Genomic DNA, 15664 nt, shown 5'->3' on the forward strand with positions numbered 1-15664 from the left:
GGGAAGGGAGGAAGGGAGATAACAATAAAAAGAAGGTTCAGGAAGAAGAAAAAAACAGGAATATAAAAAAAAGGGAGGAAGGGAGGGAGGGAGGTAAACACAATAGGATGAGAAGGTTAAGGGAGAGGAAGGGAGATAAAAATAATAATAATAAAGGAAGAAAAAAACAGGAATAAAAAAAAAGGGAGGAAAGGTTAAGGAAGGGAGGGAGGTAAACACAATAGGATGAGAAGGTTAAGGGAGAGGAAGGGAGGAAGGGAGATAATGGGGTAAAAATAATCAGAATAAGAAGATAAAAAAATGAAAAAAAAAACAGGAATATTAAAGGGAAGTCAAAAATTAAGGGGGGTCTAATGTATGTGTGTGTGTGTGTGTGTGTGTGTGTGTGTGTGTGTGTGTGTGTGTGTCAGTATCCATGTATTCAGGTTATCTCTTAATCCTCTTCCTCCTCCTCCCCGTAAACCTCTTGTAAACCTCTTAATCCTCTTCTTCAATTCGTAATCCTCTTCCATTTCCTCTTAATCCTCTTTGTTTGCCTCTTAATCCTCTTCTAAACCTCTTAATTCTTCTCCTGTTCCTCTTAATCCTCTTCCTCCTCCTCGTAAACCTCTTGTAAACCCTTTAATTCTTTTCTAAAACTCGTAATCCTCTTCCATTTCCTCTTAATCCTCTTCTTTTGCCTCTTAATCCTCTTCTAAACCTCTTAATTCTTCTCCTATTCCTCTTAATCCTCTTCCTCCTCCTCGTAAACCCCTTGTAAACCCTTTAATTCTTTTCTAAAACTCGTAATCCTGTACCATTTCCTCATAATCTTCTTCCATTTCCTCTTAATCCTCTTCCATTTCCTCTTAATCCTCTTCTAAACCTCTTAATCCTTTTCCAAAACTCGTAATACTTTTCCTTTTCCTCTTAATCCCTTTCCAAAACTTGTAATCCTCTTCCTCCTCCTCTTAATCCACTTCTAAACCTCTTAATCCTTTTCCTTCTCCTCTCAATCCTTTTCATTTTCCTCTTAATCCTCTTATAAACCTTTCTCTTTAACCTTAGTAGAATTTTGGTTAAAGGTCCCCCCCTCTCCCTCCCTCCTCCCTCATCCCCTCCTCCTTCCCCTCTCCCCATCCCCCCATGCTTTTTCATCATCAACAATAGGAGGAACCAATCACCATCATCACCATCATCACCACCACCACCATCAACATCAACATCATCACCACCACCACCACCACCACCATTTGACACTTGCAGAAGACTTTGACCTTTTTAAACGTGGAAAGGAGGGAGGAAGGGTGCAAATGAGGGGAGGGAGAGAGGGAGGGAGATTGAAGGGGAGAGAGGGAAAGGGAGGGAGGGAGAAGGGAGGGTGGATGAGTGGTTACGAGGGGGTGGTTAGGGTGGTAAAGTTGGGGGGGGGCGGTCTCTCTCTCTCTCTCTCTCTCTCTCTCTCTCTCTCTCTCTCTTCTTCTTCCCCTTCCTCATCCACCTCTTACTCCTCTTCCCCTTCCACTCTCTCCTTCCCCTAACACTAATATCTCTCTCTCCTCCTCCCCTTCCACTGACTCTCTCTCCTTCCCCCTTCCCCCTTCCTTCTCTGTCTCTTCTTCTCCTTACAGTGTCAATATATTCTCTCACTCCTATCTACACACACAACAACACTATCTCCCTTTCTTCTCTTTCCCTTTCTTTCCCTTCCTATTCTTCCCTTCCACTCTCCCTTCTTCCCTTCTCTGTCTCTTCTTCTCCTAACAGTGTCAATATATTCTCTCCCATACTCTTATTTACACACATATTGAAGAGCCTCATCTGCGCCCTCATTCCTCACCCATCTCTCTTCTTCCCCTCCAGGCCGATGCGTGCGTGGAGATGGAACAGCGCCACTTCGTCCACGCCTCCCTCGACTACGTGTTCCTTCTGCAAGAGGTCCAGGAGCGGAAGAAGTTTGAGTTTGTGGAGACAGTGAGTGACGGAGGGCTGTTTGCTTAGGTTTTCGCTTCTACTTTAGCCCTTGTGGCGAAGTGGAGGAGGAGGAGGAGAAGGAGGTTGTTATGATAGAGTGGAAAGGGAAAGACTGAGATTTGAAGACATACAGATGGTGTGAAGGACAGGAATGATTGACACACAGAGACAGACATAGGATTACTTGTGATGAACTGGAAGAGGAGGAGGAGGAGGAGAAGGAGGTTGTTATGATAGAGTGGAAAGGGAAAGATTGAGATTTGAAGACATACAGACTGTGAGGACATGACTGAATAGACACACACAGACAGACATAGGATTACTTGTGATGAACTGGAAGAGGAGGAGGAGGAGGAGGAGAAGGAGGTTGTTGTGATAGAGTGGAAAGGGAAAGATTGAGATTTGAAGACCTACAGACTGTGAGGACATGACTGAATAGACACACACACACTCACATAGGACAGAACGACAGACAGAAACAAGGACAGACAAAGAGAGAAGGGCAGAGCAATGTAGACAGACAGACATAGATGGCAGAACAAAACAGGCATAAACAGACACAAGCACTTACAAACAGACATAGAGAACAGAACAGAACAAAAGATACAGACACTCGTAAAAGGCCAAAACAAACACACAAACACACTTTTCTTTTTTTTACACCTGTTTTTGTTACCCTTGAGCTGTTTCTTTAGCTGTAAAAAAAAAAAAAAAAAAAATTAACACCCACAGAAGAACACTCCACTCATCCACTTCACATCCATCCACCTCACTAACTCCACTCTCTCTTCCACCCCCCAGCTGATGTGTTATATGTACAGTTGGCTGACGTTCTATCACGAGGGCCACGAGGTGTTCAATGACTGCAAGCCCTACATGCAGGATCTTCAAGTCAGACTCCAGCGGGTGAGTGTGTGCGCCCAGCCTCTTGTGTGCTCGGTCCATCCTGCCTTGTAGCTAGTCAGTTCAGGGAGGAAGAGTAAAGAAAGCCTTGCCAGAGAGAGAGAGAGAGAGATAGGAGAATGGACAGGAGTGGTTGTACAAGTTTCTTCAGCAATGCCAGAGAGAGAGAGAGAGAGGAGTAGAAAAGACAGAAATGGTTGTATAATTTTCTTTAGCCTAGCCAGAGAGACAGAGACAGAAGAAAAGACAGGAGTAGATGTATAATTTTCTTTAGCCTAGCCATAGAGAGACAGAGACAGAAGAAAAGACAGGAGTAGATGTATAATTTTCTTCAGCCTTACCAGAGAGAGACAGAGACAGAAGAAAAGACAGGAGTAGATGTATAATTTTCTTTAGCCTTGCCATAGAGAGACAGAGACAGAAGAAAAGACAGGAGTAGATGTATAATTTTCTTTAGCCTTGCCATAGAGAGAGAAAAACAGAGACAGAAGAAAAGACAGGAGTAGATGTATAATTTTCTTCAGCTTTGCCAGAGAGAGAGAGACAGGAGTACATAGGAGTTGTATAATATTCTTTTTCACAGTAAGTTTGCCTGTTCAAGGAAAAAAAAAAAGGTGTAATTTAAGGGATAGAGATTTTTCATTTTTATTTTATTATACATTTTGTTCTGACCTGACCTGACCTAACCTGACCTCCACCATCGCCACCACAGACTCGGGATTCCTTTGAGTCAACGCGCGCAGAGTCGGTGCAGCTCAAGAACAAGATGCTGGAGGTGCGTAAGACGGTAATGTGTCTCCGCCGCCACCCACTAACTCACGCCCCCCCGGCCCCCACTCCACCACCCCCTCACACTACCCCCCACACCTGGTAACCCACTCCTCCCTTCCCGCCACTTCCCTCACAGGTGTAGGGAGGTGGCGGAGGGGGAGGGAGGGATGCTGCGGTGCTCTCGGTTAAATTGATCTTGCGCTGCCTCCTGTCGGCCAAATTTGTCAAAGCCTTCCATGTTTCCCTTTTTCGAAATTTATAACGTTTGTGGCGCTTATAACCTCCTGGAATGTAGTTGGCAGAGGTGTTTGTTCCCTGATAATGTGTTGAGAAGTCAGTTTGTTTTTCTCTGTATGTTGATCAAGTCTTACTAGTCATCATGTTTCCAGTTTACAGACTTGAAAAGCTGGATATCATTTGTCATACAGCCTCTGAAGGGAACCAACCATTCTCGCTTCAGTAACATGATGAGTAACTACACAGTCATCTAGTCTGTTATTAGTCATCATTATTGCAGACTACAGACTTGAAAAACTGGAGAGTAGTGTTTGTTTTGTCATACAGCCTCTGAAGGGAACCAACCATTCTCGCTTCAGTAACATGATGAGTAACTACACAGTCATCTAGTCTGTTATTAGCCGTCATTATTGCAGACTACAGACTTGAAAAACTGGAGAGTAGTGTTTGTTTTGTCATACAGCCTCTGAAGGGAACTAACCATTCTCGCTTCTGTAACATGATGGGTAACTACACAGTCATCTAGTCTGTTATTAGTCATCATTATCGCAGACTACAGACTTGAAAAACTGGAGAGTAGTGTTTGTTTTGTCATACAGCCTCTGAAGGGAACCAACCATTCTCGCTTCAATAACATGATGAGTAACTACACAGTCATCTAGTCTGTTATTAGTCATCATTATTGCAGACTACAGACTTGAAAAACTGAATATCATTTGTCATACAGCCTCTGAAGGGAACCAACCAACCATTCTTGCCTCTGTAACATGATGAGGCTCTAAAAACATCACGGTGCCTTACCTACACAGGAATAACCATCATGAGGCAATTAGCACAAAATGAGTATATAAAGTTCTTTGAAAACTGAGAGGTGACAGTAATTTATCCACTGAAAAAGTCCCGCGCACCGACCGAGTCCTCGTTTAACTCAGTAGTAGTTTGCTGGCGATGAAATGTCTTGGGAAAGGAGACCTAACACCACAATGTCCTTCTGTTAAACCTGTTCTGGACCTCAGTCTGGAGAGGCACCTTTTAATTTTTGTCCTTTTTTCATTTTTATTCCTTTTTTTCTACCGTTTTCTGATTTTGTTTTTTTCTTTCTTTGTTTTATGAGGTGCAATCTGTGAGGACATTACACATAGGGTTAGCAGGCTTTTTTTTTTTGCCCTTGAACTGCTTCCTTCGATGTAAAAACGAAAACAAATGACCCAGCAAACCGTTACCTTAATCCGAGAACTCGCGTCGGTGCCTTCCCCTGATATTCCGAACCCTAAGGTGGAGTGGCGGCCGGGGTGACTGTGGGGCTTGTTGCCTTGAAGCTTTTGTCATGTCGTCATAACCGTACATGTGTTGCTCCACTCAGGACGGGGGGCGACCTGTCTGCCTCTCCTCTAAAGCCCCTCAGTAATGTCTCTAAACCATCATGTAGTCTTGGTCTCCTAATGTTCACTTCATAAGATACTAAACCCCAAAGTATGTAGCCGGTGCTTTACTCCTTGGTTGGGGGCCGTCATGTGTTGGTCGTGTTCTGTGCCGCCCTGATCTTGCTTCACTCCTTCACTGGTCAATGGAAAGATTTGTATGAGTGTCCCCTTCAACCAACTCAATAATTGTCTTGTTTGGCTCAGTCTGTAGACATTTTCTGAGGGACAACTTTGTATTTCATTCCTGCTTCACTCCTTCACTGAGCAACGGCCCTTCAACTAGCTCAAAAGTTGTCTTGTTTGGCTCAGTCTGTAAGCATTCTCTGAGGGACAACTTTTTATTTTCATTCCTGTCTCACTCCTTCACTGAGCAATGGAAGCATTCTCTGAGGGACAACTTTTTATTTTCACTCCTGCTTCATTCCTTCACTGAGCAACGGCCCTTCAACTAGCTCAAAAGTTGTCTTGTTTGGCTCAGTCTGTAGACATTCTCTGAGGGACAACTTTATATTTCATTCCTGCTTCACTCCTTCACTGAGCAACGGAAAGATTTATATGACTGTCCCCCCTCAACCACCCCAACCAGCCATGTACTAGTAGTGTTTGTTGTCTTGTCTGGCTCAGTCTGTAAAAAACTCTCTGAGAAACACTTATTTTTTGCTCTTGATTTGGTTGAGTTACTGCTTCACCAGGGAAAGACTTACATTACTGTCTCCCTCAACCACCCCAACCAGCCATGTACCAGTAGTGTTTGTTGTCTTTGTAAAAACTCCGAGAAACACTTGATTTTTTTTACTCGATTTAGTTTGATTCATTTCCATACTTTTTATTTATCTTACCTTTAGTTCCTAGCCCTTTGCCTCTTCCCTCTTCCCGGGGCCAAAGGGGCTTCCTGTGACCTGACTAATGGAACCTTTACTTTAAGAACTTACTAATGGGTGCAGAACTTGTCTTTCAGGTGTTGAGCATGTGTACAAATTTAGACCCACTGACTGTTTCCACAACCACCACCACCACCACCACCACCTCCACCACCACCTCTTCCAGATGTTGTCGTAGTGGCTCCGTCTCAGCCCTGGTCAGCCCTCCCTTGTCCAGCTCTCTCCTTGTTTCTGTTTGCCTAGCCATCGAGATCCTCAGACCAAAGGGATAGGAAGACGGGGACAGGGATGTCATTTGCTGGGGAGAAACTCAAAGTAGACGAATGTAGGGAGAATGGGACGTCATGTGCGTAGAGTCTCCCTCATCTCTGTTTGCCTAGCCATGGAGAAACTCAGACCATAGGGATAGGAAGACAGGGACAGGGAGAACACTTGCCGGGGGGAAACTTAAACCAGACGAATGTAGGAAGAAAGGGTCATCATGCGTTTAGAGTCTCCCTCCTTGTCTCTGTTTGCCTAGCGAGGGAGATAGGGATAGAGGACAGGGGAGGACAGGGAGGCTTGGCTGCTGGGAAGGGGAAACCAGAATGTAGAGAGAATGGGGTCATGTGCGTAGAGTCTCCCTCATCGAGGGTCATCAGCGTTAGAGTCTCCCTCCTTGTCTCTGTTTGCCTAGCGAGGGAGGAGGAACCCAAGCAAATAGGAAGAGAGGGATATCATGGGAGAAAGGGATAGAGGACAGGGATAGCACTTGCCGGGGAGAAACAAAGGGACGTCATGCGTGTAGAATCTCCCTCCTTGTCTCTGTTTGCCTAGCGAGGAAGGAGGAACCCAAGCGAATAGGAAGAGAGGGATATCATGAAAGTGTAGAGTCACCTTCCTACCCCGAGTTTACTTCCCCTGAGCATGGAACATCAGGTCACTGGAAGATAGAAACACAGAGGGACACATTACAAGTCAAATCCGAGAAGTTTTGAGTTCCTACAAAGTTATTCATCCTGAACTTTGTAGAGACTCGAAACTTCCTGTATTCAACTTGTAATACAGCCCCTAAACCAAACTCTGTAGGGACCTGAAGCTTCTCGGATTCAACTTGTAATACGGCCCCTGAACCAAACTCTGTAGGGACCTGAAGCTTCTTGGATTCAACTTGTAATACGGCCCCTGAACCAAACTCTGTAGGGACCTGAAGCTTCTCGGATTCAACTTGTAATACATCCCCTGAACCAAACTCTGTAGGGACCTGAAGCTTCTCGGATTCAACTTGTAATACAGCCCCTGAACCAAACTCTAGGGACCTGAAGCTTCTCGGATTCAACTTGTAATACGGCCCCTGAACCAAACTCTGTAGGGACCTGAAACTTCTCGGATTCAACTTGTAATACAGCCCCTGAACCAAACTCTAGGGACCTGAAGCTTCTCGGATTCAACTTGTAATAGAGCCCCTAAACCAAACTCTGTAGGGACCTGAAGCTTCTCGGATTCAACTTGTAATACGGCCCCTGAACCAAACTCTGTAGGGACCTGAAACTTCTCGGATTCAACTTGTACACGGCCCTGAACCAAACTCTGTAGGGACCTGAAGCTTCTCGGATTCAACTTGTAATACGGCCCCTGAACCAAACTCTGTAGGGACCTGAAACTTCTCTGATTCAACTTGTAACGCCCTAAACCAAACTCTGTAGGGCCCTGAAGCTTCTTGGATTCAACTTGTAATACGGCCCCTGAACCAAACTCTATAGGGACCTGAAGCTTCTCGGATTCAACTTGTAATACGGCCCCTAAACCAAACTCTGTAGGGACCTGAAGCTTCTTGGATTCAACTTGTAATACGGCCCCTGAACCAAACTCTGTAGGGACCTGAAGCTTCTTGGATTCAACTTGTAATACGGCCCCTGAACCAAACTCTGTAGGGACCTGAAGCTTCTCGGATTCAACTTGTAATACGGCCCCTGAACCAAACTCTGTAGGGACCTGAAGCTTCTCGGATTCAACTTGTAATACGGCCCCTGAACCAAACTCTGTAGGGACCTGAAACTTCTCGGATTTGACTTCTAATACGACCCTATTGTTTCAGGTCGCACAGGTAGACGAAATTCACTCACAAATAAAAATCGAGTATTACCATGAGTCTAAGGGAATAGGACATTGTGAAGATCAGGTTTTAGAGGGATGCAGCAAGTCTATGAAGAAGGAAAGGTTTCAAAAAGAGTGATTACGAGGGGCTACGTCTGATATGCATGAGGGTTTAGGAGGAATAGTAAGAAGGAATGACGTAGCAACAGACTGATGCAGGGCCCCTAACCTAAAGTGCATTATTTTAACATCCCTCAACTTAAGCGACGACTGACTGTCTTGGATGAAGCACTAACGATAATAATTGATGATCCAGATAGTGTACATAAATAACTACTAGAGGACTTCATATAACAGACCTACAACCGTAAGTCAGACAGCTGCCTTGGTTTTAAATTCCCTGAAACGAGATCTGTAAAGCAATATAGTCGCTGTTATGGACTTTGCCGCAGGAATTTTGCGACCTGACGAAGGGAGGATATTAACCATGCAGTGTTACCATGTTCGTGCATCCTTGCCCAGCTGAATTAGTACTGCGTTGGAATCCATAACACCGACTATGATAATAAAGTTGATCCCGGTCTGAATTAAAATGAAAATAATGATAACTTGCCTGTGCAGTTCATTTTAAACAACCTTCTTAATTTTTGCGGGTTAGTGCATCCTTGGTTGGCAGAATTAGTACTGTGCTGGAATCCATAACACTGACTATGATGATAAAGTTGATCCCAGTCTGAATTAAAAACAAAATAATGATGACTTTCCAATATAGAAGTTCATTTTAAACAACCTTCTTAATTTTTTGGGGGGTAGTGCATCCCTGGTTGGCAGAATTAGTACTGTGCTGGAATCCATAACTCCGACTATGATAATAAAGTTGATCCCAGTCTGAATTAAAACGAAAATAATGATAACTTACCTATGCAGAAGTTCATTTTAAACAACCTACTTAATTTTTCCATCTTCTTGCATCATCGGGTGGCAAAATTACTGCGCTAGAACTATAATGATATAATTAATCCCAGTCTGAATTAAAACAAAAATAATGATAACAACCTCCGCGATTCATTTTAAACAACCTTCTTAATTTTTCCGTGTTTGTGTTCATCCTCGAGTGGTAGAATTATTGCGCTAGAATCCATGACATTAACAATCGTAATAAAGTTGATCCCAGTCTGAATTAAAACGAAAATAATGATAACTTACCCATGCAGACATTCATTTTAAACAACCTACTTAATTTTTCCATGTTCGTTCATTCTCAGGTGGTAAAATTACTGCGCTAGAATCTATTACACCACCTATATTAATAAGGTCGATCCCAGTCTGAATTATAATGAAAATAATAATAACCTTCCTACGCAGAACTTAATTTTAAACAACCTTATCAATCGTGAGAATATCGACCATGCAGTGTTACCATGTTTGCACAGTCTTAGGTAGTAAAATAATATTAATAAAGTTGATCCCAGTCTGAATAAAAAGAAATGACAATAACTGAGGAAAATAAGAATGTAAGGAGTCTGCAAGAGGCTGGTAAGACTACTGAAGGCAGCTCCTGTGAATTTAAACCCATATTTTTAAACTAGTGTCTTTTCAGTCTTCTCAACAGGTAAAAAAAAAGTCCACTTGAAACTGTCCTCTTAGTTGTTAAAAAAGTCCACTTGAAATTGTCCTCTTAGTTGTTAAAAAAGTCCACTTGAAATTGTCCTCTTAGTTGTTAAAAAAGGTCCACTTGGAACCATCTTATTAGCTGCCAAAAATGTCCACTTGAAATTGTCCTCTTAGTTGTTAAAAAAGGTCCACTTGAAACCATCTTCTTAGCTGTTAAAAAAGTCCACTTGAAACCATCTTCTTAGCCGTCAAAAAAGACCACTTGAAACCATCTTCTAGTCCACTTGAAACCGTCTTCTAGTCCGCTTGAAACCACCCTCTTCGCCGTTAGAAAACTCGACAGGGACGCCAGGCCAGAGTGACAGGCTAATGACACACACACACACCACACAGGGCATAACAAACACTCCAGGAAGACACACAACTCACCCTCGTACCCACAAAAACCTTCCTCGAGGTGAACCTACGACCCTGCGACTTACACAATGTAGTGGTGTTTGACGACCCCTCTCACGCCCTTGTTCACTCACCCTTCCGTTGGCGGGTGAAGGAGGAGGAGGAAGGAAACTCAGGTGTATTAGTATGAGTTTATTCTCGGCTAGTTTCGCTTTTGGTTCTTAAGTTCTGCCGGAGAAGCGAAAATGAGTCTAGTCGGGAGTGAAGACATCCCATTACACCGTGGTTTTGCTTCTCCTCCTCCTTCTCGTCCTTTCCCTAATTTGCCGGAAATGTCCCCTCACCTTCCGTTGATGTCTTTCACTCCCTTAACTGCTAACCTTCCCCCATCCTGTGACCCCCAAAAATAATCCGTTCCCTCCAAATTTGATCTCTCCTCCGGCCACTCCCTTTTCCTTTTACCAGAGCAGCATCTAGCGGGCATTAGCGTTGTTTTGTTATGTTTTCCTGCCACTCCCTCAACTGCTAACCTTCCCCCATCCTGTGACAAAAAAATATCAACCGTTGCCTCTAAATTTGACCACTCCTTCCTCCTCCTATCAAAGCAGCATCTAGCGGACTTTATCGCTGTTTTGTAATGTTTTCCTGCCCTTGAGCCGCTTCCTTTCCCGTAAAAATAGATTACTAGGACAAATTAATGAACTCACGAAAAAGAAGACTTAAAAGAGGAAAGTTATATAAAAAAGAATAAGAAACTCAAATGGAGGGAGAAGTAAAAGAAAGGAGCTTAATACAGGGTGGCCCAGAAGTCACACACCATAGAGAAATATGACTTTTAATCAATTTGTAATCCCTATGGTGCAGGACTTTTGAGCCACCCTGTAGAAAAAGTAAAATAATTCTGATAAACATAACTACCCTTAGCCTTATTTTAGAGGGAAATCCAAAGTAAACAACATGAAGGGCAGAACAAAGGGCATGAAAGGGTCTCAGGATATCAGAGGTCCCTTATAGTGCTCCAATAACACTGTAAAAACAAACAAACACACATATCTAAGGTATAAGGATTAACCCCATTGCTTGCTTGACGGTGAATGAGGCTGCCCGTGGTGATGTGCATGTCAGATGGCCGGGCAGGGAGCGAGTAACATCCGCCTCGCAGGGACGCCCTAACATCCCTTACCGGTGACCTGCTGGGTGCTGGGCGTAGCATAACTGGGAAGGCTGGCAGCTGAGGGGGCGGATTTGGGAATGCTGGATGGTTTCTGAATAACTTGATGTATTGCCCAAGTCCTGTCTATCAAGGAGTATGTGTGTGGGGTATGTGTGATTCAGTGTGGTATGTGGGTGTGATTAGTGGGATGTGTCTTCTTGTGTGTGTGTTTATGTAGGTATGTAGGGTATGTGTGTGGGTATGTGTGATTCAGTGTGGTATGTGGGTATGTGATTAGTGGGATGTGTCTTCTTGTGTGTGTGTTTATGTAGGTATGTAGGGTATGTGTGATTCAGTGTGGTATGTGGGTATGTGATTAGTGGGATGTCTTTTTCAGTGTGTGTGTGTGTGTGTGTGTTTATGTAGGGTGTGGGGATATGATAAGTGGAAAGTGACCTTGTGTATGTGTGTGTGTGTGTGTGTGTGTGTGTGTGTGTGTGTGTGTGTGTGTGTGTGTGTGTGTGTGTGTGTGTGTAACTCATCTACTGTCACATTCTTGGTCTGGGTTAGTGCAAATTCATATGTGTCGAGGGTCTGAAGTCCTTAGGTTTTCTCTGGGTCACATGCCTTCAGCAGTAGACCAGTGTGTGTGTGTGTGTGTGTGTTTGTGTGTGTGTGTGTGTGTGTGTTACTTTAAATAATTCCATCTCTCTTGGTATCCACTGTCCCCTACCCTGACATACCTTCATACTGTCAGTCCCTTAAAGCTGTATGTATGAGGTTTCCAAGAATGACCCCCCTTCCCCCCCGTCCCCCCCTTTTTTTTAGATCGCCGAAGTCAAGTTTTCCACCATAGACTTAATTATTTTTAGTGGGTTGTAGATTTTTTTTCATCCCTTCCCTTATTTTAGATCTTTTTCCCTTCCCTTATTTTAGATCTTTTTCCCTTCCCTTATTTTAGATTTTTTTCCCTTCCCTTATTTTAGATGTTTTCCCTTCCCTTATTTTAGATTTTTTCCCTTCCCTTATTTTAGATTTTTTTCCCTTCCCTTATTTTAGACGTTTTCCCTTCCCTTATTTGATTTTCCGTCCTTTGATTTTACATGCATCAACTTTTTGCAATCACCAAAGTTTAGTTTGATTTTGATATTTCCTGATTTTCACTTTATAATGACAACATATGTAATGGAAGACAGATACAAATTGCACTGTGGCCTTTGTCAAACCCCTCAGTGCTTTTTATTAGAATCCATAGCAATTAAGACCCTAAACCCAACTAGCGATCATTTTAATACCCTCTAGTCCTCTCTTAGGTTCATGCATTGTTAGGGTTCAGCCAGGCTCCCTAGAATTCAGGTTTGGTTCTGCAGTGTTCGTGTAAATTGTAGAGTCCTCCCCGCCACACAGACATCATTTTCAGGCCTTTTAGCTTACCTTAGACCCTTAGCTAGGCAGTGTGAGGCATTGTTAGGGACCATATAGTGTCTAGGGGTCATTTTAGTGGTCTGTTAGAAGAATAGGCAATGTTAGGGTCTGTGGGGTGCATTTTAGTGGTCCCTTAGAAGAATAGGCAATGTTAGGGTCTGTAGGGGTCATTTTAGTGGTCCCTTAGAAGAATAGGCAATGTTAGGGTCTGTAGGGGTCATTTTAGTGGTCCCTTAGAAGAATAGGCAATGTTAGGGTCTGTAGGGGTCATTTTAGTGGTCCCTTAGAAGAATAGGCCATGTTAGGGTCTGTAGGGGTCATTTTAGTGGTCGCTTAGAAGAATAGGCAATGTTAGGGTCTGTAGGGCTTGTTTCAGTGGTCCCTTAGTAGTATAGGTTCTCCTTTGCCACACACAAACAGTATAGCCCTCAGTTAGGCAGTGTGATGCATTGCTAGGCCTAATCTAGGGTCTATAGAGCTTGTTTTAGTCATCCCTTAAGAGTATAGGTTCCCCCTCGCCACACACACCCCACTGGAGGGACTCACTCACTCCTCATCCTGCAGAAGGCGGTGGACCCCGGCAACATGGACAAGATGTACACCAGACAAGGCTACCTCTTCCTCATGGAGAAGAGTAAGGCACCTCGCTCACCTCTCAAGATTATTAACGTTAACGCTTACTATAGTCTGGTCACTTAAGTCCGACCCAAGCTGACAACATAAACCTAAGCGTGTTTGCAAGCTGAGTGCTGATTGGCTATTGCTGTGGCTTCCAAGTTTTCTTTAACCTCTGTTTGTGTTCATCTCACGCAGCACTTTCTTCTAAACTGCACTGTGCTTACGAACACGCTTAGGTTTATGTTGTCAGCTTGGGGCAGACTTAAGTGAACAGATTTTAGTAGAGTCATACCTCAGTTTACGAGCTTGCAAACCAAAAAACTCATAAGCCAAAACTGTGAAGGCCGTGTTATAAACATTTCGTCGTCCAAGAACGCATATTTGACAAAGCGTTCATAGGAGTTGTGGGCATTTCCAGGCATTTTCAGTGATTTTCTTTCCCCCGTAAATCAAAACACTCGTAACGTAAGGCTGAGTGCTCTTGTCTCACAGCGAACAAAGGGAACACACATTCACATCTTTGACTTGTACAAACGGAATGCTCGTACACCAAGTCACCCCTCGTAAACCAAGGCATTTTTAGTGATTTTTTTCCCGTAAATCAAAACACTCGTAACGTAAGGCTGAGTGCTCTTGTCTCGCAGTGAACAAAGGGAACACACATTCACATCTTTGACTTGTACAAACGGAACGCTCGTACACCAAGTCACCGCTCATAAACCAAGGCATTCATAGTGATTTTTTTGCTCGTAAATCAAAACACTCGTAACGTAAGGCTTTCATAAACCGAGGTATTACTGTATTAACTCTATTGCTATTGAGGATTGATGACTCGTATTGATGCACTTTGGAATGTTCTGTGAGGATTGATTGGCTTGTATTGATTCTCTTTGTCATCTGAATATAAACTGTACTGGAATGCTATATGTTCTAAGGATAGTTTTAGATTGAGACTAATAATATTTTTCTTCTCTTCCTCCTTATTTCAACTTACTCTTTCCTCTTGTTCCTTTTGTATTTCTTAAACTTATCATTTATTCTCCATTTTCTTTTTATCTCTGCTAACCCTTTCTTTATTTACCCAATGCACTCTCTCACCTTCTCCCTCCATTCCCTCCTTCCTTTCCCATTCCTTCCTTCCAATCTTTCCCTTCCTTCCCATTTTTGACTTATTACTACATTCTTGGTTCCCTCCCTTCCTTCTCTTTCCTTTCCTCCCATTCCTCTCTTTTCTATCCTCCCTTCCACTCCTTCCCTTCCTCCACTTATTAATCCATTCCTGCTTCCCTCCCTTCCTTCTCTTTCCTTTCCTCCCATTCCTCCTGTTTCTTCCCTTCCTTCCATTCCTTCCCTTCCTTCCCTTTCTCCACCTATCTCTTCATTTCTGCTTTCCTCCCTTCCTTTCCTTTCCTTTCCTTTCCTCCCTTCCCTCTCAACAATTCTCTAACTCCCTTCCTTCACCTGTCACACTATTCCTGCACCCCTTCCTTCCTTCCCTTTCCTTTCCTTCCTTCTTTCCTTCCCTCCCTTCCCTTCCTCCACTTATTGCTCCATTTCTGCTTCCCTCCCTTCCTTTCCTTTCCTCCCTTCCCTCTCAACAATTCTCTAACTCCCTTCCTTCACCTGTCACACAATTCCTGGTTCCCTCCCTTCCTTCCCTTTCCTATCCTCCCTTCACGCCTCCCTCCCTCCGCCACCTCTCCCTTCACTTCCATCCCTTCCCCACACAGAGGCTTTCGGCACCACATGGACCAAGCACTATTGCCAGTACCAGAAGGAGAACCGAATCTTCACCATGATACCCTACAACCAGACCCAGTGCAAGATTGTAAGTCACTCCCTCACCCTCCTGTTCTCTCGTCTGTAGGTTGTAAATTACGTAGATTGTGAGTTAGGGCCCCAGCCACCTTCTAAGTCATTCGTAGGTGTTAGACCGTAAGTAGATCGTAAGTCAGTCCACTCATCCACTCACCTCTCCACCAGTTCAGAGCCATTATGAACAGATACCCATATTTTTTTATAAGAATGAATTAACCCAATAGCTGCGGGGATCATGTTTCTTAATGGTCCCTCTAAGCGAGAAAAATTAGAAAAAATCATCACTCACGCAAACCATTTCATAATATATATCAACGCATTTGTGATCAGTTTATGCATCATCTATTTGGAGGGTTTATATCATGGCACAAATTTGGCCCCTCGATGCTACACGG

At 43.6% G+C, this 15664-nt stretch overlaps 1 protein-coding gene and 2 long non-coding RNA genes across 28 annotated transcripts in view; 2 read left to right on the forward strand and 1 right to left on the reverse strand.

Annotated features, from left to right (window-relative positions):
- Window positions 1-15664, forward strand: part of LOC127008361 (rho GTPase-activating protein 26-like) — a 100493-nt gene that overhangs the window by 61662 nt on the left and 23167 nt on the right. For 24 of the 25 annotated variants that reach the window (XM_050880326.1, XM_050880328.1, XM_050880327.1 and 21 more), the window contains 5 exons: window positions 1843-1953; window positions 2755-2859; window positions 3569-3643; window positions 13398-13467; window positions 15182-15279. In XM_050880326.1, coding sequence (XP_050736283.1) covers window positions 1843-1953; window positions 2755-2859; window positions 3569-3643; window positions 13398-13467; window positions 15182-15279 — 459 coding nt within the window. The remainder of the gene's footprint in view (window positions 1-1842; window positions 1954-2754; window positions 2860-3568; window positions 3644-13397; window positions 13468-15181; window positions 15280-15664) is intronic. The other variant, XM_050880332.1, reaches the window with a different exon arrangement.
- On the reverse strand, window positions 6819-9613 carry LOC127008369 (uncharacterized). Of its 2 annotated transcripts, XR_007761048.1 has the most exons (6): window positions 9478-9613; window positions 7916-9190; window positions 7749-7805; window positions 7580-7693; window positions 7468-7524; window positions 7398-7412 (listed from the first exon to the last, which is right to left on the reverse strand). It is a non-coding gene; the product is annotated as an uncharacterized LOC127008369 (long non-coding RNA). The 2 variants fall into 2 exon arrangements; XR_007761049.1 differs by lacking the exons at window positions 7468-7524; window positions 7580-7693; window positions 7749-7805; window positions 9478-9613 and having other exon boundaries at window positions 6819-7412; window positions 7916-7972; window positions 8030-8164.
- LOC127008368 (uncharacterized) lies at window positions 11499-13016 on the forward strand. Its single transcript, XR_007761047.1, has 2 exons — window positions 11499-11646; window positions 11741-13016. It is a non-coding gene; the product is annotated as an uncharacterized LOC127008368 (long non-coding RNA).

Source organism: Eriocheir sinensis, chromosome 37 (assembly GCF_024679095.1).
Source record: "Eriocheir sinensis breed Jianghai 21 chromosome 37, ASM2467909v1, whole genome shotgun sequence".
In the NCBI taxonomy this organism is placed as follows: Eukaryota; Metazoa; Arthropoda; class Malacostraca; order Decapoda; family Varunidae; genus Eriocheir; species Eriocheir sinensis.